Source organism: Neomonachus schauinslandi, chromosome X (assembly GCF_002201575.2).
Source record: "Neomonachus schauinslandi chromosome X, ASM220157v2, whole genome shotgun sequence".
NCBI classification, from domain to species: domain Eukaryota; kingdom Metazoa; phylum Chordata; class Mammalia; order Carnivora; family Phocidae; genus Neomonachus; species Neomonachus schauinslandi.
In genome coordinates this window covers 51,339,908-51,364,676 of record NC_058419.1, presented here as the reverse complement: position 1 = coordinate 51,364,676, position 24,769 = coordinate 51,339,908, and the positions used below count along the sequence as shown (strand labels likewise).

Genomic DNA, 24,769 nt, shown 5'->3' with positions numbered 1-24,769 from the left:
AGAATGGCATTCAAAGTCTTCCTGATTTGGCCCCTCTTTCCCAGCTTTATCTCCCACTATACAGTCATAAAACCTACCTTCCAGCTCCATTAGATGACTAATCAATTTCCAAACCCAGCCCACATTTTCCTTTCTCTAAGCTTTTGCTCATGTTGTTCCCTCTCCCTCAAAAGCCCTTTCCTCTAATTTCCAACTTTTGGGGGTCCTACTTATATTTAAAGGCATAGCCTTTCCATAAAACCTTCCCCTTTCTTGGGGCACCTGGGTGGCCCAGTTGGTTAAGCATCTGCCTTACACTCAGGTCATGATCTCAAGGTCATAGGATTGAGCCCCACGTCGGCTCCCTGCTCAGTGGGGAGTCTGCTTCTCCCTCTGCCTTGGCCTCCTCCCCCCTGCTCATGCTCATGCTCTGTCTCTCTTTCTCTCTCTCTCAAATAAAATCTTTAAAAAAGAAAACCTTGTAAAAAGAAAAAAAAAAACCTTCCCCATCCTCTAGACATCTGTAATAGTCTTTTGCAGTCAGATGAGTTCTTGTCAGTTGCCTCGACAATATCCTAAGCCAAATGAGATCTTGAATAGTGTTATCATTCATTTATCCTTAGCACCATGCCCTAGACATATTTACTACTCAGTATTTGTTAATATAATTCAAATGATATGTATAAGTTCTAATATGCTAGCTAAAATCTTATTACTTTATAGTCTTATATTTAATCACAAAAAATAGTGTAAAAAGAAAAAGTAATCTAATGACAGTTATATATTATTGTAGGATCACATATAGAGCTTTACCTGCAATGCAAAAGCTTTATTCTGTAGATTAAAAGTCTTTTCCAAAAATTTTCTTAAAAATTCACGTGCATATCTTAAAGAAGGCTTTCTGAATGAATCTGATGCCAATGTAGATGCCATTTAGCTTCTAATATGTTGGAACGGAAGACTTAAAAATAAGTAGGATAAGAACTATATATTTTCCACTACTGTATTAGGTAATATACAATTTAATGTAATCGGTTAATGGGTTGTCCTGTTTAGTCTATATAAACTCCTAAGAGTTGTTCTGGTACATAATGTATACTTGATTAAATACGGTGTTTGTGGTCATTTCCATACATCAGGCTCTGGGTCAGAAAGAAACTCTTATATCATTGTATAGCAAAATCAAACCCTGAATTTCCTGCTTTTGCCAGGAGAGGAAGGACAAGATTGGTGTTCACATGAGAATATCAATTCTTTGGAATGGTAAGTAGGTATATGCTTGTTATTGTGTGTATAGCAGGGGAGGTGGCTTAAACAACTGATTTGTATTTATGCTAAGGAACAAACAGGTAATAATGAACAGATAAAAATTGATGTGGAATGGATGAACCTTGAAAATATTATTCTCAGTGAAAGAATCCAGTTAATAAAACACCATACATTTTAAGATTCTATATGTGAATGCCTAGAAGAGGGAAATCTAGAGAGACATAAAAGTGGGTTAGTGGTTGCCTTGGGTTGGGAGGGGTGTGGTTTGGGAGGACTGAGGAGGGGTTATGGTTAAAGACAAGATTCCTTCTGGTGTGATGAAAATATTCTAAAATTGATTGCAGTGATGGTTATACAACTCTGTGAATATATTAAAAAAGCTGAATTGTACACTTTAAAAGGGCGAAATGTATGATTTGTGAATTATATCTCAATAAAGCTGCTAAAATTTATGTGGGAGAATATATAAAACAAAATAAACCTTTTTTTTTTTTTTTAGACAGGGTGCGTGCACATGTGTTGAGGGGGGGGAGAGGCAGAAGGGGAGGGAAAGTGAGAAGATGGGCTTGATCTCACAATCCTGAGATCATGACCTGAGCCAAAATCAAGAGTCGGACACATAACTGACTGAGCTACCCAGTTGCCCCAAAATAAACCTATTTCTAAGACTTGCCTAACTACTGATACCTAGATATGAAAACAAGTTATTATTTACAGATGTCAAACATGTCTTCTTCAATTTTCATGATTAATTATATTTTGAAAAGGTCAGAGAATAAACCACAAAGTAAAAGAGGCAATAGGTTTTAGTTGCATAATTTTAGTCTCACTTTTGAACTACATTTATCTTCAAGACACTGTTTATACATACTGATTTTTTTCTTAAAAAACCCCCTCAGCTTCTTAAATAAATAGCATCCCTATTAACACCAATGTGTATTTCTCTGATCCACATAGTTTAGCAAGCAAATTGAAAGTTTTCCCCTCACTGTTTATTACTATACCTATGTCTTACTAACTTATAGACTGGACAATTATCATTTATGATCTGTTAAGCCACTCTTAAAAATTGCTTTGGGACTTTGGTTAACAGGGAAGTCTGTTCTTTGTTAGAAGCATATTTTCCATATAAAATTCAAAGGGTTGGTTTTCAGTATACTGTATAAAACCATAGGTGGTATGATTCTGGGAATTCTCAGTCTCTATTAGTCTCAACACTTTCCCCAAAAGGAGAAATTGGTACCGTAGTCTTTTGGACTAATTTTTGTGGGGCTATGTTTTAGCTGCCTGGCTTCCAGCCCCAATCCCTGTAATCATCACAACTGAACACATTAACCTTTACTTCAGGTAAGTGACCGCTATTGGTCATTATTTTTTCCAGGCTTTTTCTTGTTGTCTACTTTTTCTTCACTGCGACCGATCTTGTTCCTAGTCAGAGAGGATTCAAGGAGGAGTATTTCAATAGTTTGTGGCTTAGCATCAAGTGGACCTATCCCTTCTGGTCCTACTGTGATCTCACAGACCACTTAAACTGGGTGTCTTTGTTGCCATCTTTTATTCACCGGTATCTGCCTTTCTTTGTAGATTTCATCTGTTATGCCAATTTCTTTAGGTCTGGTGCCCTGCCTTGTTTAGCAGTGTCTTGCCAGACTGTTTAAGAGACTGCTAATTTGTTTCTTAATCCCAATCCCCCATCAGTGGATTCCTGCTTATCTGCCTATTGCCTGCCAGCAGACTGGATTCTATTCTCTGCCTGCCTGCCAGGACATCCAATTCTGGACTTCTAGAGTCTAGCTGTTTGCCTGCTTACTGCCTACTGTTACACAACCCTTCATTCTGCTTTACCAGCCTGCCCAGGCTCTTCCTGTTGGTGACTACAGGAAGCTTCTTAGCTTTCCTGTCCTGCTGTAATTAGTCTCTTTAGTTTTTGGGTACCAGGCTCCTTGGCATGGCTGTCTGCAAATGACAAATACCTTGAGATAGTATCTCCCAGTTTGCTACTAGGTTTTTATGTCCTTGGGCCAACATTTTAGTAATTCTTGTCTACTCTTTCTTTTCCGTTGTCTCCTGTATATAATCTGTGGAAACAGTTTGTTCCTTTATTTTTTTAAGTTTTTATTTAAATTCTAGTTAGTTAACACAGTGTAATATTAGTTTCAGGTGTACAATACAGTGATTCAACACTTCCACACAACACCTGGTGCTCATCACAAGTGCAATCCTTAATCCATCCCCCCACTTCCCTTCCGGAAACAGTTTGTTCTTTCTAGTTAAGTCTGTTTCTTGGTTTGCCTCTCTTTTTTCCCCTGTTGCTCCTTTCTTTTGTTTCTTAGATTCCACATATAAGTGAAATCATATGGTTCTTGTTTTTCTCTGACTGACTTATTTCATCAAAAGAAAAAGCTTCTGCACAGTGAAGGAAAAAATCAACAAAACTAAAGGGCAACCTACAGAATGGGAGAAGATATTTGCAAATAACATATCTGATAAAGGGTTAGTATACAACATCTATAAAGAACTTACTGAACTCAGCACCCATTGTGAGTTCAAGCCCCACGTGTGGCAAGTTTACTTAAAAAATTTTAAAAAACCCCAACACCCAAAAAACAAATAATCCAGTTAAAAATGGGCAGAAGACATGAACATTTTTCCAAAGACATACAGATGGCCAACAGACACATGAAAAGATGCTCAGCATCACTGATCATCAGGGTAATATGAATCAAAACTACAATGAGATATCACCTTACACCTGTCAGAATGGCTAAAATCAACAACACAAGAAAGAACAGGTATTGGCAAGGATGCAGAGAAACGGGAACCCGTTTACACTGTTGGTTTGAATGCAAACTGGTGCAGCCACTCTGAAAAACAGTATGGAGTTTCCTCAAAAAGTTAAAAACAGAACTACCCAGTGATCCAGCAATTGCACTAATAGATAATTACCCAAAGAACACAAAAACACTAATTCGAAGGGATATATGCACTCTGATGTTTATGGCAGCATTATCAACAACAGCCAAATTACGAAAACAGCCCATGTGTCCACAGATTGAAGAATGGATAGAGAAGCTGTGGTATATATACACCATTATAAGAATATATATATTCATATGATGGAAAATTACTCAGCCATAAAAAAGAATGAAATCTTGTCATTTGCTATGATGTGGATGGAACTAGAGTGCATTATGCTAAGTGAAGTAAGTCAGTAAGAGAAAGACAAATACCATATGATTTCACTCATATGTGGAATTTAAGAAACAAAACAGATGAACATAGGGGAAGGGTTAGGGTTAGCGAAGGGAGAATAAAATAAGTTCAAAACAGAGAGGGAGGCAAACTCTTAACTATTGAGAACAAACTGAGGGTAGATGGAGGGGAGATGGGTAGAGGGATGTGATAAATGGGTGATGGGCATTAAGGAAGGCACTTGTTGGGATGAGCACTGGGTGTTGTACGTAAGTGATGAATCACTAAATTTTACTCCTGAAACCAATACTATACTTTTGAATTTAAATTTAAAAAAAGAAAAAAAAAAGTTATTCTGCATGCCACTGCCAGGCCAGCTCCTTACTTCTTTATTTTATAACATTCCTGCTAAAGATCTTTAGGCATTACTACCACTATGTCTTACATTCAAATCTGTTTACATTCTGGGAAAATGCTAGTAGGACAACCATGTTTCCTACTGTTATTCAACATCTATGTTCTTAGCATTCTACTCAAGCCCCACTGGCCCCTCAACATCATTGGTCAGTATTGTTTCCAGACCATTCTATATGTTGTCTTTTCCTTACTTCCTTTCTTAGCTTTGCCTATTCACATCTGATTTCTGCTTCATACCTCAGCAGCTCAAGTTCTACCTTCTCCTTGAGAACTTCTTCATCTATTCTAAGTCCAACCAATCTCACCCCTTTACCATGTTATGTTGAATTTAGAGTTAGTACCTCCAATTTAGGCAGCTGATTTTCTCTTACCGTTTCACAAATTTGTTGTTTTATAGTAGATTTTATAGCTATTAATGGCAGGGATTTTCCATTTCACAGTCTGTTTTATTACAAGTGTTTGTGTACCACAAACAGCACATTAGCAATTGGTAAATAGAAGAATTATGTGGAAGTCCAGTTGGTTCACATGTGAATTTTCTTAGCACTTTAAATTTTGAGGTGATGAGGAGCAAGCTTTCTCACAATTAAGCATAAATCCTAGCAATATATGAAGACTTTAAGAAAAAAAGAAGAATCTTGCACCAGACTCTGCCCCTTCAGTATGACTGGTATAGTGGCTTCAACAACCTCTAAGTTCCTTACATTAAACTATCTGGTGAAGCTGTGACTACTGGTAGTGAAGCTGTGAAGACATTTTACCACAGATTTTAACAAGTTGGGTACTCTTTAGATTTTTTTAAAAAGATCTATTTATTTATTTGAGAGAGAGAAAGAGAGAGCACAAGTCGGGGGGCAGAGGGAGAGGGAGAGGGAGAGAGAGAGAATCTCCAGCAGACTCCCTGCTGAGCCCAACACATGGCTGGATCTCAGGACCATGAGATCTAGACCTGAGCCGAAACCAAGAGTCGGAGGCTTAACTGACTGTGCCACCCAGGCACCCCTCAATTAGATTTTTAATTCTGATAAAGATAATATCTATTAAAAGTTAATGCCCTTGAGGATCCATATCAGGAAGGAAGAAGCATGAAGGCTACCAAGCATTGAGGGTTGTGATGATGGAGCAAATGCCAGTGGAGATTTAACCTTGTTAAATCTTACTTGTTTTTGTTAGTGCTCTGATTATAAAGTTGCACTGGATTTAAGTGATCTTCCCTAACCATGTTTCCCTAGAATCCCTGTTTTTCCCAGTGTGCAATTCTATAGAACAGGAGATTCTTCAGGAAGACATATGTAACATTATAGCAGAATGTCTGGTATTTTTTTTCTGTACATCTATTTTGGTGTTGGCACATAGTATATGCTTAATAAATAACTTACTAAAATAACTTTACTCTTAGGCAAATTTTATATCACAAATGTTTTTCCATGACCCTAAAGGGGATTATTTCTCATTTCTGTCTAATCCACGTTTCCTTTCATTTCTTTATTAATGACCCAGATCGTTTAGAAGAGAACATTCAGCAGAAGGGAGACACAGAAAACAAGAGGGGTAGTATGAGGCTCATCAGAAACCTCTGGGGTAACAAATGACTCTAAGGTCAATTTGAAGAAAGACAGAACCTAGCAGCCTTTTATCTTTCTTTTCACCTAGGGCTCAGTTTTTAATGTTAACTGGATGCTAAACTCATGAGAAGCCAGAGGGAGAGACTACAAGGTCAGCGGGTCTAACATAAACTTTTGATATCTCGACTGATGTTAGTAGCCTCCTTCTTTTTTCAGCATGAGAGAAAAGAGGTCTCTCCATCCACCAAACTATCTGTGTGTCCCAGGAAGGTAAAAACAAAGGAATGTATGTGCAGTGAGATCAGCCCTAGGACTGTACTTGGTGAGGTGCCTGGTTCATAATCAGTGGACAAATCCTTGCAGGACAGTAGTGGTTTCTTTCATGTATTAGTTTCCAAGAGAGACCAATGACCTTGATGTAGGAAGGAAGGGTGTTGTTTAATTACTGTTTACATTACCTGAAGCAAAATGCTAAAAAACAAACATCAAGAATTAAGATGGGGCCGAGGTAATCACAGTAAAGTCAAATGTAAGCCATATCAGGAAGAGATTTTTTCACTTTTTGCAGTAAAGATTATGCACCTTTTACACATACCTCTAACTAACTGGATTTCAAATGTAGCTTCGCTTGGCCTGAGGATAGTGAAACCCAACCTTATATTCAAATAATGCCAAACCATTTTCAAGTTTATTAACATACTCCAAACAGGCCATTTGTATTACAACGCCTTCTCCCTTTTAAAACCACACTAATGAGACCTAAAAGTCCTTCATGATCTGGAAACTGCTTATCTATTCCACTTTTTCTCTTGGCAACAGAAGCCTTCTCCCCCCAGATGCCCTCAATTTCTTAACCATAGGGTCTCTGCACATGCTATTGTCATTTCCCTTGCCTGAAATGCTCTTCCCCCTCTTTCTTTGCCTTGTAATTGCTCAACACAGTTTTAATATGCTTTCCAATAGCCTGAAAACCCTATAAGAGCAAGCCATATCTGTCTTGTTCACTATTGTATCCACAATGCCTAGCACAGTACCTAATATTTAGTAGGCTATCAACAAATACTAACTTTAATTATACCTTTAAGACTTAGCTCAAACATCATTCTCTTTGGGAAGGTGTCTTGGAACCTTGACATTCTGGTGGTTTACCTCCCTCATGTGCTCTATGAGCTCCCTGTTCATATCTGTTGTCCTGAAGTGCAGTTCTTTAATCATCTGTCTCTCCCGGTAGACTATGAAGTTCTAAAGGGCAGAAAGTGTGTCCACTTCATTCTTCTAACCCAGAACACTCTGTATAGCACCTGGTATACTCTAAGGAGCTTAATAAATACCCATGCAGCAGATTATTGATCCATGTTTGAGCTTGGAGGATTCTCACCCATATCCACATCTCTTAAACAGGAATTGGATGAAAGCATTGGGTAAACAGGTCATGTCTTTCTGTAGCATGCATTTTTACTCAATTTTTCAGGAGGGGAAACATTTAAGTTAAATCACATATGTGTTTGTGTGCATATAGTGAGTTGAGTTCAAAATATACATCAAATTTTAAGATAGAAACTTAGACAAAGCTAATTTACCTTAGGGCTCCTTGTCCACCCTGTCTGGGAGCATGGATTTCCTCTTCTGTGTTGTTTTTGGGTAGTTTACCACCTGCATGATTAAAAAGAAAGTTAATGACCATGACAGCCAGGATTAAAACTGTTTTTAGATAATATTATGTTTTTTTCACTCTACTGTCCCAGTTAATTGCCTCATCACATCTATAGCATGGTCAAATTTATTGTAGTGCACTCCCAATAAATATGCTCATAAACAAATTAGATTTGCCATAGTTGAATTTAGGTTGAAGGGGAGGGCAAAAGAAGTCATAGCCTGAAGATATCTGAGTAACAGACACATGGACATGTTAGTAGACTTAGTATCTGAGGTTACACTTCAGGCTTCACTAGCATATGTGCTCTCATTCTATGATGGTGGTTCATTCAAATCCTGCTCTGCCCCTGCAATGGTCTCAGTGTGAACACTATTTTTAGAGGGCCCTGTTTAAAAAAGATGTTAGAAATATAGCTTGGGCCTCTTCCTGACAAGACAAGCACTAAAGACTAACGATGCTTACAGTACCCTGCTGCTGCTGCACAAAAACACCTAGCATTTGTGTAGAGATTTACGTTTTAAACAAAGCTTTGACACACATGATCTTACTCCCCACAACAACCCTAAACCTAAACTAGTCCCAGAAACTGAAAATAGCACTCAATCCAATTGCTAGCTCTCTATGGGTGCTTTAGTTAAAGAGCCTTAACTGCTCCCCCTTCCCCCAAGATTAGGTGGTGGATGCCTGCTGCTTCTACTACCCAGCAGCATGGGAATAAAGGAACGACTGTATTTCTTTGATCTCAAAGCAATCATGGCAATACAAAGCACCCTCCTCTGTCCACTTTGACCCATACAGTCTGTCTAGGTAATTAATCAGTGCTCCCAATGGTAGTTTTCCTATACGATGCCAGCTGTCTTGCCAATCTACCCCTCCCACAGAGCCTAGCAGGACCACACCCCCAGCAAGGCGTCCGTGGGGAAGGTGCTCTGGCCTACACTAGGGGAAGCGGATACTCAGGTACACCTGCCAGTTAAACTCATACTTGAATCCTTCCGGGCCTCAGTTTCCCCATCTCTAAAATGGGCTATACCTCCTTTCTCTTGGCTAGTTCCCTTCCATCTCACGCTGAGCCCCTAGGAAGTGAAATCAGTGCTTAACCGCAGCTTAAAGTCCTCTCCTATCCACTGGCGCCCGTCGCTGCGCTGGGCATGCTCAGTAGCTGGGGCCCGCTCCGCACTGGGAGTAGGAAGCAGCTTTCCGCGCCCAGGCGGCTGACTGCGGGTACTTTGATGAATCACGTGTGTCGAGGCCCTCTTAAAGAGATAGGCACCTACTTTCCCTCCACCCTTAAACACCGCCCTGAGGGCGGCGGCGCCAGCGACCGCGGTAATTGCAGCTGCTCAGGGGCAGGGCTTGCCCCAGCGCCGAGTAGTGGTAGAGGCGTGTTGCGTCGGGGGTGCCTGGGAGCCGGGAGCCTGAAATCGGCAGCTCCCCAGGCAGACACACTCTCACCAGGAAGAGGTGATACCGAATCAGCTGGGGCAGCGGGACCACCCCGAGGGGGCTTCCCCAAGTTGAGGAGAGGTGGGGTTACAGGTCACAGGTGATAAGGCCGGAGAAAGATGGAGCAGCCCGGGGCGGCGGCGTCGGGAGCGGGAGGCGGCAGCGAGGAACCCGGTGGGGGCCGGAGCAACAAGCGGAGCGCGGGGAACCGGGCCGCCAACGAAGAGGAAACGAAAAACAAACCCAAATTGGTGAGTGCTCCCGCAGTCCCCGCCGGCCTTGGGGACATCGAGAGCCCCGGGATCCTCCGGCTGTTGCGCACGGGGGAACCCGGGGCCCCTTCCCAAGGCTAACCGCGATCTGGCTGTGCTACTCCGGGAGCCGCTCAAGGAGCGGCCACGCCGAGGCGCGGAGACGGCGTGGGGGCGGAAGAGCACCCCCTTCTCCATTTAACCCCTTTCTCACTCTTACCATTCCGCGAGGCAGTGCGGAAAGGAGAAAGGCCCCACCCCAACTTGGGGAGACTCCGAGTTCCTGGGTAGGGTCTGTTGTTTGTCTAACTTGTGGGCACGAATATTCCCGCGATTCCTTTCTTTCCCACCTCAGTCAGTTGCTGGGTTTTGACTCTTAATACTTAGTGTCCGGGTAGGGGAACCTCTTTTCTTTTCAACCCAGATACTTGGGAGCCCACCCACAGACTTACAAACCAGCCTCACCCTTAAAAACACAAAGCGTAGGCTCCTAGTCTTTGTACTTCACCAGAAATCTAAGAAGAGTCGCCTACGTGCGCTTTTTCCCGTTGCCTCTTCCCTGTGCTCACCCAAGAAACATTTGTAAAAGTGGGGGGAGCGTGGGAGTTCGAGGCTGGGTGAGGTACCACCAACTGTTGTGTATATAATAGAGTCATTACAGTCCTTCCACTTAGTTGATTAAGAACGCTCAAAAGCCCTAAGACTGCACAAGTTTCATTGCCCTGAAAGTGTGTGAACCAGTGGTAGCAGTCCATTTCCTGCCACTGACTTAATGTGCCGAGGAATGTAATCTATGGGGCCTGGTATTAGGTTGGGAAATACTGGAGTTTCCTCAACTCATCAGTTAAAAGGGTTCCTCTTTTTTTTTTTTTTTTTAGTTTATATGAAAATGGCTTAATAGTGAAATTTAAAAACTGGTAACATTAACAAAATATATTGACTGCAGTCTATTTTTCCCAACCATGGCAAATATGCAGACATTTATCAATAAAGTTTATAATTTGGGTGGCATGAGGGAAAATAGTTTTCCTGCACAGATTGAGCAAATAAGTCCTGTTTGAAGGTTCTTCCTCTGACTCTGAAGTACAAGCACATGTTGCACATTTAGTTTTCAGTTTTAACCAGCAACTTGTTTGTAATAGGGGAGGAGACTAGTGACATTACTAAAGCCTTTTCTTATGGCATCTGATCATTGGTATGTACCTGTTGCACTTCTCTCTCTTGCTTTCAGTTTGCCTTTCAATTATGGATTGTCCTTACTGGTCGAAGTATTATTTCAGGAAATACACAGATTTCCATTGTGTAGGGAAGGGACTTAGTGAGGTAGAATAAAATGAACAGTTTAAAGTCTCATCAATTCCACCCTAACTTGAGGCAAATTGAGAACTTGCTTACTTGATATGTCCTGTTAACCTAGTATTTACAAATGAAGAAACTGCTTTTTGTGAATTGTCTTTGCTGGCAGAGGGTTAATGGGTTTAATAGGTGCCCCCAGCATCATGAAACTTAAGAAAAGTTTTGTGAGTGTATCACCAAAGTTTAATATATTTAAAAATTCTGATATGATTTTGAAATTTATCAGTTTGTGGTAAATATTTCCTTTTTTTTATTTTGACCCAGTGCAAAACTGTGATTTAAACAATGATTAAAAGTTTCAGCAAAAATAAAAGTGAACTCAGTGTCCACGAATAGTTTGGTACATCCAGCAAGAAGCTTCTACTTTTAGGAACTACACTTTCAAGAAAGCACTTATCTCTGTTAGTAATAACACTTTGATTATATTCTTCCTTTCCCTTTGGTATTTGTCCTGTTTCATCTTTTATGTTTTACTTGCTTTGACGAGGTAACTAGATCGTTATGAGATGGTATCACTTTCACTTACTAGCTAACGGCGTTCAGTGTTGAACATAGCTTGATGTAGTAGAACACGTATTTGAATCCAAGAGTTTGTTACTATCAATTGGAACTTTCTTTTTTGCTCAGATTAACTTCGGAGCCTTACATGATTTTACAAGCAGATGTGTCAGAGTTAATAAAAAATTTAGGAAGACATTTCAGCACATTTTAAGGCAAGCAAGTTGACCAAACAACAAGACTTGGTAGACTTTTTTTTTTTTTTTAAATAAACGCCTTACTCATTATTTTAAGTTGCCTTATTGAAGTGCTCAACATGTTCTTCTAAGGCCTTTTAGGATGGAGTTCATCTGCGGTTCTTAACTTAAAATATTGCCAGTAAGATAAAGCTTTATCTAGACTTAATTTTATTATTTTGAGTATTATGTCATTAATCACTGTAATAGTTCTTAATTGTATATGTATATAAAGGAGTTGTGTGAGATTATAAAAGAGAGCTATATGATCTTAGAAATTATTTGTGTAGGTGATTGTGGGGGATAGGGGTTCTTAAACTCCTGAAATTGTATGAAAAATTTGAGTGTATGTAGGTACATTCATTTTTCTGGGTCTCATAGTTTTCATCAGTTTCTCATTGGCACCTGTCACCGATAGAAGCCTAAGAACTATTAGGTTACCAAAGAGAGAGGGTAAAGGAAATGCCAGTTGATTCCACTCCAAGTTACTAGGGAGGGGAGGAGGTCAGTGATGAAGGGAGAAGGAAAATAGTACTGATCACACAAATGATTGATATTGAATATTATTCATCTGGGAGTAAAAAGATAATTAGATAATGTCTATATATAGTATTAGCTAAGATGAAAGTTTCCATTACGTAGAAAAAGTAACAATAGTTATAGTGGATTCATTACAGTATAAGGCTTGTGATTCAGTTTTCATTTAGTTCCTCATTGTTCTGGAAAACTGGAGAAGGAATGTATGTTTTCTGTTGAGAGGAACTACTCTAATTTATATCTCAGCCTTTTGATGGGTATTAGAATTTTTTTTTGATGGGTATTATAATATTTTTCAGTGACATTTCAAGACTTTAATGACTTCTGTTTAAGACTAAATCAAAATTTAACAGAACTTAGTTTAATTTTCTTCATCTGTGAATTCTCATAATGACCCTTTTTGATTCTTTTTACTGAAGGCAGTCTTCTCTTGAACTTCTCACATTTTGAATAATGCATTAGTAGTAAAGCTTTGTATTTTATGTAACTCTTTGGTTAGGCCCAGATTGTAGCATGTCATCAAGCAGCATGAATCTTAGATTAATTAGTAATTTGGTGTCAATCATGGAGTGTATTTTGTCAAATCTAGTAGAGCTCTAGAAGTATTATGAAGGAGCTGCATCTTGAATCCCACATATTTAAGGCAAGGGCTTGACCATTAAAAGAGGCCATTGTTAAGGTAGAACTAACACCCCTCACATGTTTTTGCATTTTGATTTTGTGTTTCTGTATCATTCCTGAAGCCTTTTGTTCTTTAGATAGTGGAGTCAAATTAGTAACTTGATGTAACAGAAGTTAATTTTTTGGTTATTGTATAACTTCCTGGATATTTGGTTTGGTTTTTTAAATGAATAAATCATGTTTTGATTTAATTGATACAATGGTGAATTTCTTGGAGAGGGGTGCCAGAATGGAGGCAGGAAGACCAGTTAGGAGGAACAGAGTGGTTGATGTTTAGAGACCTGGATTCCAGTTGCAGCTCATCTACTCATCCATTTACTAGTTCATCTATTTACTAGGCATATTTCTCTGCACTTCAGTTTCCTCCTGCCACTCCATTGCCTCACCTTCTTGCCACCCACACTGAACATCTTCACCAAATTTGAAATATCCACCTTGTGTTTCTCCTTTATAAACCTCGCCTGCCTTTCACAGCCCAGCTTGTGTCTCAAAATTCCCTCATTCTTTCATTAAAACTTCACTGATTACTTCAGCTTACCAAAGGGTTTTCCTTATTCTGAATTCGTAACTATTATGAGTCTGAATGTTACATGCTGATCTTGTATCTACAGATATTTTTTTTTTAAGATTTTATTTTATTTATTTGACAGAGAGAGACAGCTAGAGAGGGAACACAAGCAGGGGGAGTGGGAGAGGGAGAAGCAGGCTCCTGGCCGAGCAGGGAGCCTGATGCGGGGCTCGATCCCAGGACCCTGGGATCATGACCGGAGCTGAAGGCAGACGTTTAAAGACTGAGCCACCCAGGCGCCCCAACATTTTTTTTACTATAGTATTTTTTAAGAACCAGGCTACCATTTTCTTTCAGTTTATCAATTTGACACATTTAAAATTTTTGTTAAAAAATGTTTAATAGAGGGATGCCCGGCTGGCTCAGTTGGTTAAGCATCTGCCTTCGTCTTGGGTCATGATCCCAGGGTCTTGGGATAGAGTCCCGCATCGGGCTCCTTGCTCAGTGGGGAGCCTGCTTCTCCCTCTGCCTGCTGCTCCCCCTGCTTGTGCTCGCTCGCTCTCTCTCTGACAAATAAATGAAAATCTTAAAACAGACTTTTATTAGATATCTTTGGCCTTCTGCCTTGCCAGGTAGCTTGCTGTTGTACAAATAAGGAAACTGAGTCACTGATATGTTAAGGGGACTGGCCTAGAGATAAGTTTAAAATCTATCACTTCTATTACAAAAGGTACTTGTAGCACCGAGTTATTATGCTTTAGGGTCTCTGAAAGTGAAAAATTACTCAATCTCTCTTTTTGGAACCATTAGAATTATAATCCACCTAGAGTTTACTCCACGTACCAAGAGCTCTGGCAGTAGCAGTATGTCATTGAAGTGAAATCCTATTCTTTGCCAATCTGGTCCCAAAGAACACTTTAACAGGATACTTTGGCTAATTTCCATGAATCAGCATGTTTGGTTAAATATTACTGTTATCACTAGCACCATGTGGATTATTATTGAAGACCCAACTTACCCTATTCCTATATTCAGTCTGCCATGCAGAAGAGACCAGTTCCTTCTGTCAGATTTGGGGTGTTTGATATGCTATTTTGTCTTAAAACTGAAGAGACTAAGATGATAACCAGGTGACTTGAAATAATAGTTATATACTTGATATCCAAGTGGGCATCTTGTAGGAGATACCCATTAGACAGCTCAAAATTGATGCATATAAAGGAAGGTTGAGATATATTTTACATATTTTTACATATATTTTACATATTTTTACATATATTTATTATGACTAACAGATGTGAACTCATACTAATTTAAAACTTAGTTATCTGATTAGGTTGAATTTGTTTCAGTCTGATTGATTTACTCTGACATAGCTTGAGCAGACATTCAAGTGAATTCTGATTTTTGCTTGCTTTATGTGAGGTGGCCTGGGGAGAGGGTATTGGTGCCTTTCTCATGAAAGAATGTGGCAAACAAAATTCTTACTAATCACCACTTACCCGGGCTTTTGTTTGATGAAGGTTTTTCTGTATTGCTTTTGGGAGAGTAAGCTACCAAATACTGTCAAATTGTCCACCAGTCTCTCCTGCTGTTAAGGCTCTATATAGCAGTGCCTACTTCATGAGAGAAGCTTCTAGGTGGCTATTCATGCAGGTCTATGTAGGAATCCAAGACTTCATTAGGAATGTATTATTTCCCAAAGCCTATTGATTCAGTCACCTGGTAATTCTGGTAGTCACCCAAGGGAGAAAATAGGTACAGCCCTAAATCTGTTTGTTATTCTGGGATAGATATCCACATGCTTTGGTAAAGATTTGGTCATAATTATGAGGAATTTTTGTCTATCCTTAATTTGTTGGTCTCTCACCTAGCTAAAAGTAAAAGAGATAAAAAATAGTCACTTTATTTGTAATATGGGCTAGTTAATATGGCCTTTTTTTTTTTAAACATAAAAATTTGCAAACATACTAAAAAGTAGAGAGGTTAGTGTAATGAATCACCATATATCCGTTACCCCCAATCTAGCAGTTATATAGATTTTCAGCGTTTGCTTTTATCCATCCTTTATTTTTTCCTTGCTAAAATTTTAATGCAAAACTCAGATATCATGTCATTTTGCTCCTACACACTTCAGTGTGCTTTTCTAAAAATTACTTTTTTTTAATGTAACCACATGCCACTGTTGCATCTTAAAAGAATAATGTATTGCTTGTTATCATATAATACTAAACTCATATTCAAATATCCCTAATTGCCTCAAAGAATAGAGATTTAATCTAATGTGTGCCTAATTAATATACATGTCACTGAGCTCCTTAAACAAATACAACTTAAAGTTAATGGTGAAATTTTTTTTAAAGATTTATTTTGAGAGAGTGTGTACATGTGAGTTGGGGGAGGGGTAGAGGAAGAGACTCTTCAAGCAGACTCCCCATTGAGCGTGGAGCCTGAAGTGGGGCTTAACCTTAAGACCCATGAGATCATGACCTGAGCTGAAACCAAGAGTTGGATGCTTAACCGACTGAGCCACCCAGTCGCCCCAAAGTTAATGGTAAAATTTCATTTAAAGTTACTCCACATAAAGTGCTATCATAAAGTATCAACTCCAATTAAGTTCACTTCTGTCTTTAGTTCTTTTTTCTTAAGATTTATTTTAGAGAGTGTGAGTGCATGCGTGAGCAGGGGCAGAGGGAGAGGGAAAGAAGAATCTCTTAATCAAACTCAGCATGGAGCATGGAGCCCGATGTGGGGCTCAATCCCAGGACCCCAAGATCATGACCTGAGCCAAATCAAGAGTGGGACGCTTAACTGACTGAGCCACCCAGCTGCCCCTCTGTCTTTAATTAGAAGTATCTGGAAAGGTTATCTATTCAAGTGTGGAGACTCCATAGAATAGCTACTATGTGCCATAGAAAAGAGACCAAATTAAGACTTTTGGCTCGGGTGCTGGGTGGCTCAGTTGGTTAAGCGACTGCCTTCGGCTCAGGTCATGATCCTGGAGTCCCTGGATCGAGTCCCGCATCAGGCTCCCTGCTCGGCAGGGAGTCTGCTTCTCCCTCTGACCCTCCCCCCTCTCATGTGCTCTCTCTCATTCTCTCTCTCTCAAATAAATAAATAAAATCTTAAAAAAAAAAAAAAAGACTTTTGGCTCCACTCACTGGTTGGGTAATCACTCATTCTTCATTTTGCAATTTGTGAAGTAGGGTGGGGTTTATATATAAGTATTTTCTTCCCAGGGAAATGTTGTAGATAGTTGGGCAAAGGAAATGTGTTCTTGAGTTCTTGGATAAAGGGTTCATATAACTCTTTGATATACACACACACACAGCTAAGTATATGTTGCTAGCTTTAGTTTTTATTTCATTGCAAATGCCAATTTGGTAATTGAGGTGTCTGTGTTTGGTTTTTAGCCACTTTAATATACTCTAGGTTGCTGAATATGGGTAATTGGATGAGCAAACCTTTACAAAGAACTCTGAACTATTAAGTTTTCTTATTTAGATATTTGTGGGGTTAAAATTGAAAACCAGGCTACACTAATGTGGTGATGGAGCTGGGGATGGGTGGAGTGGGTAACTATGAGAAATCAGCTTGGGCAAAAAGCCTAGACTCCACACAGATTTACTAAAGAAATTGTGTAACCACTACTTTCCAGACAGCAGTTTAGTTTTAGCCTATACAGTATCTCTGTATTGAGACAGGGCCGTTATTATACCGGGAGGCATTAGGCATATCATTTCCTGAACTTTGGATTCAAGTAGATTTAGACTAGTAATCTATTTCCACTCTGCAACTTCTAGGCTATTTACTGATCCAATCAGGTGGTAATTTTCCTCAAACCAGGAGATGAGTGATAATTGTTGGGGCTGGATCATTGTTGTAGCATGTGTTTGTTTTGTTTTGCTGAGGGGAGGAAAAGCTGTGGAGGTATTGTTTTATGCGCTTTGAAATCCATCACTGATAATATTTCAAATGCTTAACAGCATATTATGCTGGCCGAAGCTGTTTATGAAGATTCTATATGTAGAAAGCAAGACCTTGTATAGACTCTACACTTACATTTTGAAGTTGTATGTATAATAGAGATCTGGGCCACTACGCTCAAGGATATGAGACCACAAAGGTCATGTCACATACCAAATCACGTGCTCAATCACAAGACTGTATCTTCTGGGGGCTGTTTTCTGTAATTCACAAAAAGGTGCCATGTGGACTAGCGACTCCATTTAAACTAGATTTATTATATTTCTTATATCTTTATATTGTTTATTTTATTCTCATACCTGATAGGAAATTCAGCAAGGCACAGGACTTAGTGTAACGTCTCACTTAGAATAGGTATTTTCCATTTGTCATTAATTCTGAAAAGAGTATAAGGTGTTTATTTATGTAATATGTTATCTTGACCCTGACTACATTTGTCTTTAAATGATTGCGGTCCTCAATTGTAGAGGGCTGTGTTCTTGAGGACCTAACCTACAGGTTCACTATGTTGATTACTTTTTTTTTTTTATGAATGTTGATTACTTTCTCTAACTTAAGGTTCCTCCCTTTCTGCCCTCCTTTCAGTGATTTTCTTGACATTGTTGTTCCACAGTGCTTCACATGGTTACAGATTGTATGGGTAAAACTGCATTTTTTTTTTTAAAGTTTGTGTCATAACATCTATTTTCATTTATGTTACCTATAAGGCAAGAACCTATAGAAATTTAAGATGGGTTAAAATAAATTTGGCAGAAGCATTTCCTCTAATGTGCCTTGCAGTCTAGTACCTCACATTACAAAATCAATGTTTTCCAGAAGAGTCAGTGTGTACATAAAACATTCGTGAGTAGAAATAATCTTTTCTTAGGCTGACCTCACAGCTTGTTTTTCACTGGCAGTGCGTTAGCTTACATTTTTCCTCCCCTTTGGTTGAGGAGCTAATGGTCTTTAAACAAGCTATTAAAAGGAAGAATGATTTTACAGTGCAAAACAAACAAACAAAAAAATGGCCTGGATATTCTCCATGCCGGTGGTTTGGCTTTTCATGTGTTTGTTTTACTAAAGCGGGCTAACCCATGTTTTCTTATCTCTGAATTCTTAGGTTTCCTTTTTATAGCCTATACTTGCTTAATCAAGATGGTCTTGTGAATTTCTGTGAGATCCAAATCCTCCATCTTTATATGGCTGAGTAGGTCTGAGACCAAATACTAAATTTTAAGGGACCATATCTCTGTATAATGGAATTGAGGCATTAGTTATACTTTAAAGTAGGAGTTAAGCAGGGCTCTGGGCCCAGTTTATCGCACTCTTCCTACGAGCTCTATCGTAGCTAGTTGTGGATCAAGATAAGTTATATTACATATCCCTGCTTTCAACCCTCTCCCTTTAAATAATCTATTAACACTTGCATGTTTCTAACTCTGATCATCTTACCCCTTGTTCTTTTTACTGGTTTCTGTGAATATTATTAGTGGTGTATCCTCTTGCCTGGCCACAGAAATAACATGTGGAAGGATGGCCATTGGATGTGAAATCAATTACTGAATGTGACAGACATTTATTTAAAAGTATTTCCCATCCACATCCATCATCAATCATGCTGCCATAAACTAGTAGAAATTGCATTTTGATCCTAGTACCACCACTTTGTGTTTTTACGACTTCACATTTTGTAGAATCTGAGAGTATTTCATAAGCTATAGAGAGTTGAAATAAGCTAAATAGGGTATCTAACTGATCTTAATAAGTTTTATTTTAAGAGTTAATTTCTGGCAATTTAAAGAGGTTATATAGAAAGTAAGCTGACTACTTTTTTTTTTTTTTTTTTTTAAAGATTTTATTTATTTATTTGAGACAGAGAGAATGAGAGAGAGAGAGCACATGAGAGTGGGGAGGGTCAGAGGGAGAAGCAGACTCCCTGCCGAGCAGGGAGCCCGATGCGGGACTCGATCCTGGGACTCCAGGATCATGACCTGAGCCAAAGGCAGTCGCTTAACCAACTGAGCCACCCAGGCGCCCAAGCTGACTACTTTTTAAAATGTAACTCTGGCCAGGTCATTTATCTTTTCTCTGGGTGTCAGTTTATTCTGTAAAATAAGGGAGTTGAAATAAACCGTCTTAATGGTTCCATTCAGCTCTGATGTACGGGGAGTCAAAGGTTATTGACAGCTGTAATGAATCTTCCGTAACATAAATACATTACATGTGGGTTCTAGTTAGATGAAAAGTTGGCAATTATGAAAGATGACAGTTTAAGTCTGAATGCTAATGGGTGAAAATATCAGTTAATTTTACTGTTCCTGGGGCCTGAGTTAGCCTAGTTCAGTGAAGGTCACATTAACATTGTTTTAACCATGCATTGTCTGAAGGGCCCTAGAGAATGCTGGCTCTGCCCTAGGTCATCCTAATCCTTGGGTGGTTTCCTTGGTTCACTGACCAAGTATAGTACTCAAGCCTGCCCAGAGGTGTTTCTCAGTAACGAACGATATCATATGTTCCAGTTGCTATTCTAAATGCCTTGCATATATTTGTCAAGAACTGTTAAAGGTCTGGGATTTCATCCTGCTTATATATCTGTTGCTGTTTCATGAATGATTGCAGAAGACTCAAAGACTCCTGGGTGAGCAACAAAAGATGGTTTATTATTCATTGCAAAAGCAGTAGCTATGTCATGTCACGCTGATTCACTGTGGTCCTAATTTCTGCAAGGTAGACCAGGATGGATGCCTACATGGGTAGTCAGTTGCATTACAGGAGAGGAACACTGAGTTTGGAGGATTTACCACTTTTATGGTAAGCAGAAGCAAGCCTGCTCTTTGGGGAGGGGTGGTATTATTACCTCATGATCAGGTCCACTTGCTTTATTTGCATTTACTTATTTATTTATTTTAGAGAGAGACGGAGAGGAGGGGCAGAGGGAGAGAGAGAATTTCTAGCAGACTTCCTGCTGAGTAAGGAACCCAATGTGGGGCTTAATCCTATGACCCTGCGATCATGACCTGAGCTAAAATAAAGAGTTGGATGCTTAACCAGGTGAGCCACCCAAGAGCCACCCAGGGTCACTTGCTTTAAACACAGCCCTCAGAAGTAACCTGGCTAAAGTATTGTCTGGGCCTTTCAGTCTCAGGGCCTTTCTACCCAGTAAGAATGTACAGGGTTGCTCAGAGACTGATGGTGGATATCCTCCCCCATCAATAGTGACTCATTTTCAGGAAAGGATAAGTAACTAGCCCCATGACATACGGTGGTGAATTTGGAATTGATTCAAGACCAGTGTGACTATGAAATTCATGTTTTTAACCATTTTCTATATTGTCTAAGACCCTAAATTTCAGACTGGCTCTAAATTGACCTGAAGACCTAGTGGTTCTCTAGACTGGTGATGGTTGGACGTGGCCTACATTTGCACTATGCTTATGTAAAATTTAGAAGACCAAGTTCAAGGGCCATTCATTTTAGTGCCACTGATAATCAGTAGTTAAAATTCTTTGAATCACCGCCATGAAGTAGTAGGTCAGATATGTGACCACTTGCTAAAAAATAGCCATGAGGATAAAAGTGATATGGCTGTGGATTTTAAGGATATATGAACATAATTCTTTTTCTATTTTTAAGATTTTATTTATTTATTTGACACAGAGAGACAAAGCGAGAGAGGGAACACAAGCCTGGGGAGTGGGAGAGGGAGAAGCAGGCTTCCTGCTGAGCAGGGATCCTGATGCAGGGCTCGATCTGTTTTATTCATCACATTAGGCAATCTTTGTTTTTTTAATTTATTTTTAAAGATTTTATTTATTTATTTGACAGAGAGAGACAGCGAGAGAGGGAACACAAGCAGGGGGAATGGGAGAGGGAGGAGCAGGGAGCCCGATGCGGAGCTCGATCCCAGGACCCTGGGATCATGACCTGAGCCAAAGGCAGACGATTAACGAATGAGCCACCCAGGCACCCCTATGAACATAATTCTTAAAAATATCAACTGGCCTCTTAAATAATTTTGTGGTCAACACAAGGCCTACTGTGCTTTACAACTATGGCATATTGCGTATGATTCTCTTTTTTGTCTTTGTATGTTAGCCACGAAGAGAGTAGCTTCTGAACAGGTTACACTGCAAGCCAAACTGACAGCTTCATCTTTTAGTTTCTATCTCTCCTCCTCTGCCCATTCCCCTTTTGTTTGTTTGTGAAATTTTGTGTGAAGTAAAGCTGCTTTGGAAAAACTAATGCTATCTCCAATACACAAGTACACGATATGCATTGTTTCTTGTTTAGGGGAGTGCCAAGAACCACCTACCTTCTCCTGCTGCTGCTTGTGTCTGCTTTGCCTAAAGATTGGCTGCTATAAAAGTGTGGCATAGGGGCGCCTGGGTGGCTCAGTTGGTTGAGCGACTGCCTTCGGCTCAGGTCATGATCCCGGAGTCCCGGGATCGAGTCCCGCATCGGGCTCCCTGCTTGGCGGGGAGCCTGCTTCTCCCTCTCCCACTCCCACTGCTTGTGTTCCCTCTCTCGCCATCTCTCTCTGTCAAATAAAAAAAAAAAAAAAAATCTTAAAAAAAAAAAAATCTTTAAAAAAAAAAAAAGTGTGGCATATTCAGCCAAGTGCTATCTTTTTTAATTAGGCTGCTGAAAGTGTTGTGACAAACTATTTTTGTGTTGATGTGTGACAAGTAATAGAGTCCTAAACTATGGGCTTACATGTCAAATACTATGGAAGTGTGTATATGATTTGAGTTCTAGCCCTTCAGTCTTAATCTTCATCCTCCCAAAAGGAAAAGGGAGCTTTTAATTAAAAAATGTGATGAATAAAACAGATCATGATTATACCAGTGTATGCCTGGAAATCGGGCTATTTCATACTTATGATCACTAACTTTAATGAGTTAAAATTTCTGTGTTGGTTCTTTTCATAGAAATGTACAATAAGTATGAAACCAGGAGGTAAAGGACATCTTAAGCTCACATAATGATATAAACATAACTGGGAAAGCTGGTAATTAAGCCAACTAAGTATTTTTTTAATTTCTGTTTTTCAAATATCCCTCTTATCTATTCTTACAAATTTGTATTTCCTCTAAATATGGTCTTGGCTGTTGATGTCCTTCTTTTGTTTTTAACGTCATCTAGAGCTCTAAAGAGCCTTGTGTTTTAGAAAAATACATAAGGAAGGATGTCACATTCTTGTCCCCAAAAGTATGTTCTTCTTTTTCTTTACATCAGTGGTTCTCAGTGGGGCACAATTTTGTCTTCCAGCGGAAATATGGTAGTGCCTGGAGACATTTTTGGTTGTCACAAATGGAGGGGGGTGCTACTGGTATCTAGTGAGTAGAGGCCAGGCAGGCAGCCGAACATCATCCAGTGTTCAAGACAGCTCCACGAGACAAAGAATTATCCTGCCCAAAATGTCAGTAGTGCCAAGGTGGAGAAACCCTGCTTTGGTCTCTATGAGTTTGTGTCTATTGAATGTGAAAAATTCCTGGCTCCTTAGCCATTCATTCATTCATTCTTCCGTTCTATACTTTCATCTGTATTGAGACAGGGCCAAATCATTCCTGTTTTTCAAGGAAGCATTGTTTGTCTCATTGACTCCTACCAAATTTCATTTCCTTCCTTTCCACTACTGGAAATCTGCTGAACTGGACTATTTACAACTTTGGTATTGTAAACTTATACCTCTTATCACTTATTTCTGACCTCTAAGAAAAATATTCACTCTCATCCTAATGAGTTTAAAGGGCAATTTTTCCATCTGCCGATTCCTTGATGCCTAAACAACTTTGATGCTGGTCACTTTAACTCATCTATATGGATTTTACATTCCATGGTGCAGTCTTCTCTGGTAGCTTCTGTCACTGGATTTGTTGACTGCCAAAGGTAATAGCATCCTTTGCCTTTCATCTCAAAAATTTTTAATCTGCTCTTCTCTATATACAATTGCAGGCAATCACATGCCTCTTCAGATACTACCTGAATGCAGTTGATGCCAAACCTTCCTAGCTACTCTGACATCGAAGTTCAATACCATATAATTGTTTGCTGAAATACATTTCCTAATTATGACGCATTTCTACCAAAAACAGCATAAAGTTGTTGATTCATTTCTCTGAGACACATGTGAAACCTGGAATACTTTATGGCAGTGGTTGTTTTAATATTCTCTTTGCAGGGAGAATAAAAATTAACTTGATACATAGACATATATATGGTATTTATCAAGTTTATTTGTTCAAGATAAGCTCTTTCCGTGCTTATCACCAGACTGTATTACTATAATATTAATCACTGACTGACCTTTATGATTTCTGGTTCATTTTAATCAAGGTTAACTTCCCTATTTGACTATTGAAAGTCAATGACTACTTTTTTTTTTTTTTTTGTTAGTTAACATGTAGTGCAATATTGGTTTCTGGAGTAGAATTCAGTGATTCATCACTTATATACAACACCCAGTGCTCATTACAAGTGCTCTCTTTAATATTCATCACCCGTTCAACCCATCCCCCACCCACATCCTTCCATCAACCCTCAGTTTGTTCTCTATCATTAAGAGTCACTTATGGCTTGTTTCCCTCTCCTTTTTTTTCTTTTCCCTCCTTCCCATATGTTCATCTGTTTTCTTTCTTAAATTCCACATGAGTGCAATCATATGGTATTTGTCTTTTTCTGACGTATTTCATTTAGCATAATACACTCTAGCACCATCCACAGCATTGCAAATGGCAAGATTTCATTCTTTTTGATGGCTGAGTAATATTTAATATATGTATATATATGTATATACACACACACACCACATCTCCTTTATCTATTCATCAGTCCTTGGATATTTGGGCTCTCTCCATAGTTTGGCTATGCTGCTGTAAACATCAGGGTGCATATACCTCTTCGAATCTGTATTTTTGTATCCTTTGGGTAGATACCTAATAGTGCAATTGCTGGGTTATAGGGTAGTTGCATTTTTAACTTTTTTAGGAACCTCCATACTGTTCTCCAGAGTGGCAGGACCAGTTTGCATTCCCACCAACAGTGCAAGAGGGTTCCCCTTTCTCCGTATCTTCGCCAACACCTGTTGTTTCTTGTGTTGTTGATTTTTGCCATTCTGACTAGTGTGAGGTGGTATCTCATCATAATTTTGATTTGTATTTCTCTGATCATGGGTGATGGTGAACATCTTTTCATGTGTCTGTTAGCCA

General features: G+C 39.3%; 1 protein-coding gene across 1 annotated transcript in view; it reads left to right on the top strand.

Moving 5' to 3' along the window:
• The first annotated feature begins 9,644 nt into the window (after positions 1 to 9,644).
• Positions 9,645 to 24,769, top strand: part of DIAPH2 (diaphanous related formin 2) — a 979,600-nt gene continuing 964,475 nt past the window's right edge. Inside the window, exon 1 of the mRNA XM_044911596.1 lies at positions 9,645 to 9,776. Coding sequence (XP_044767531.1) covers positions 9,645 to 9,776 — 132 coding nt within the window. The remainder of the gene's footprint in view (positions 9,777 to 24,769) is intronic.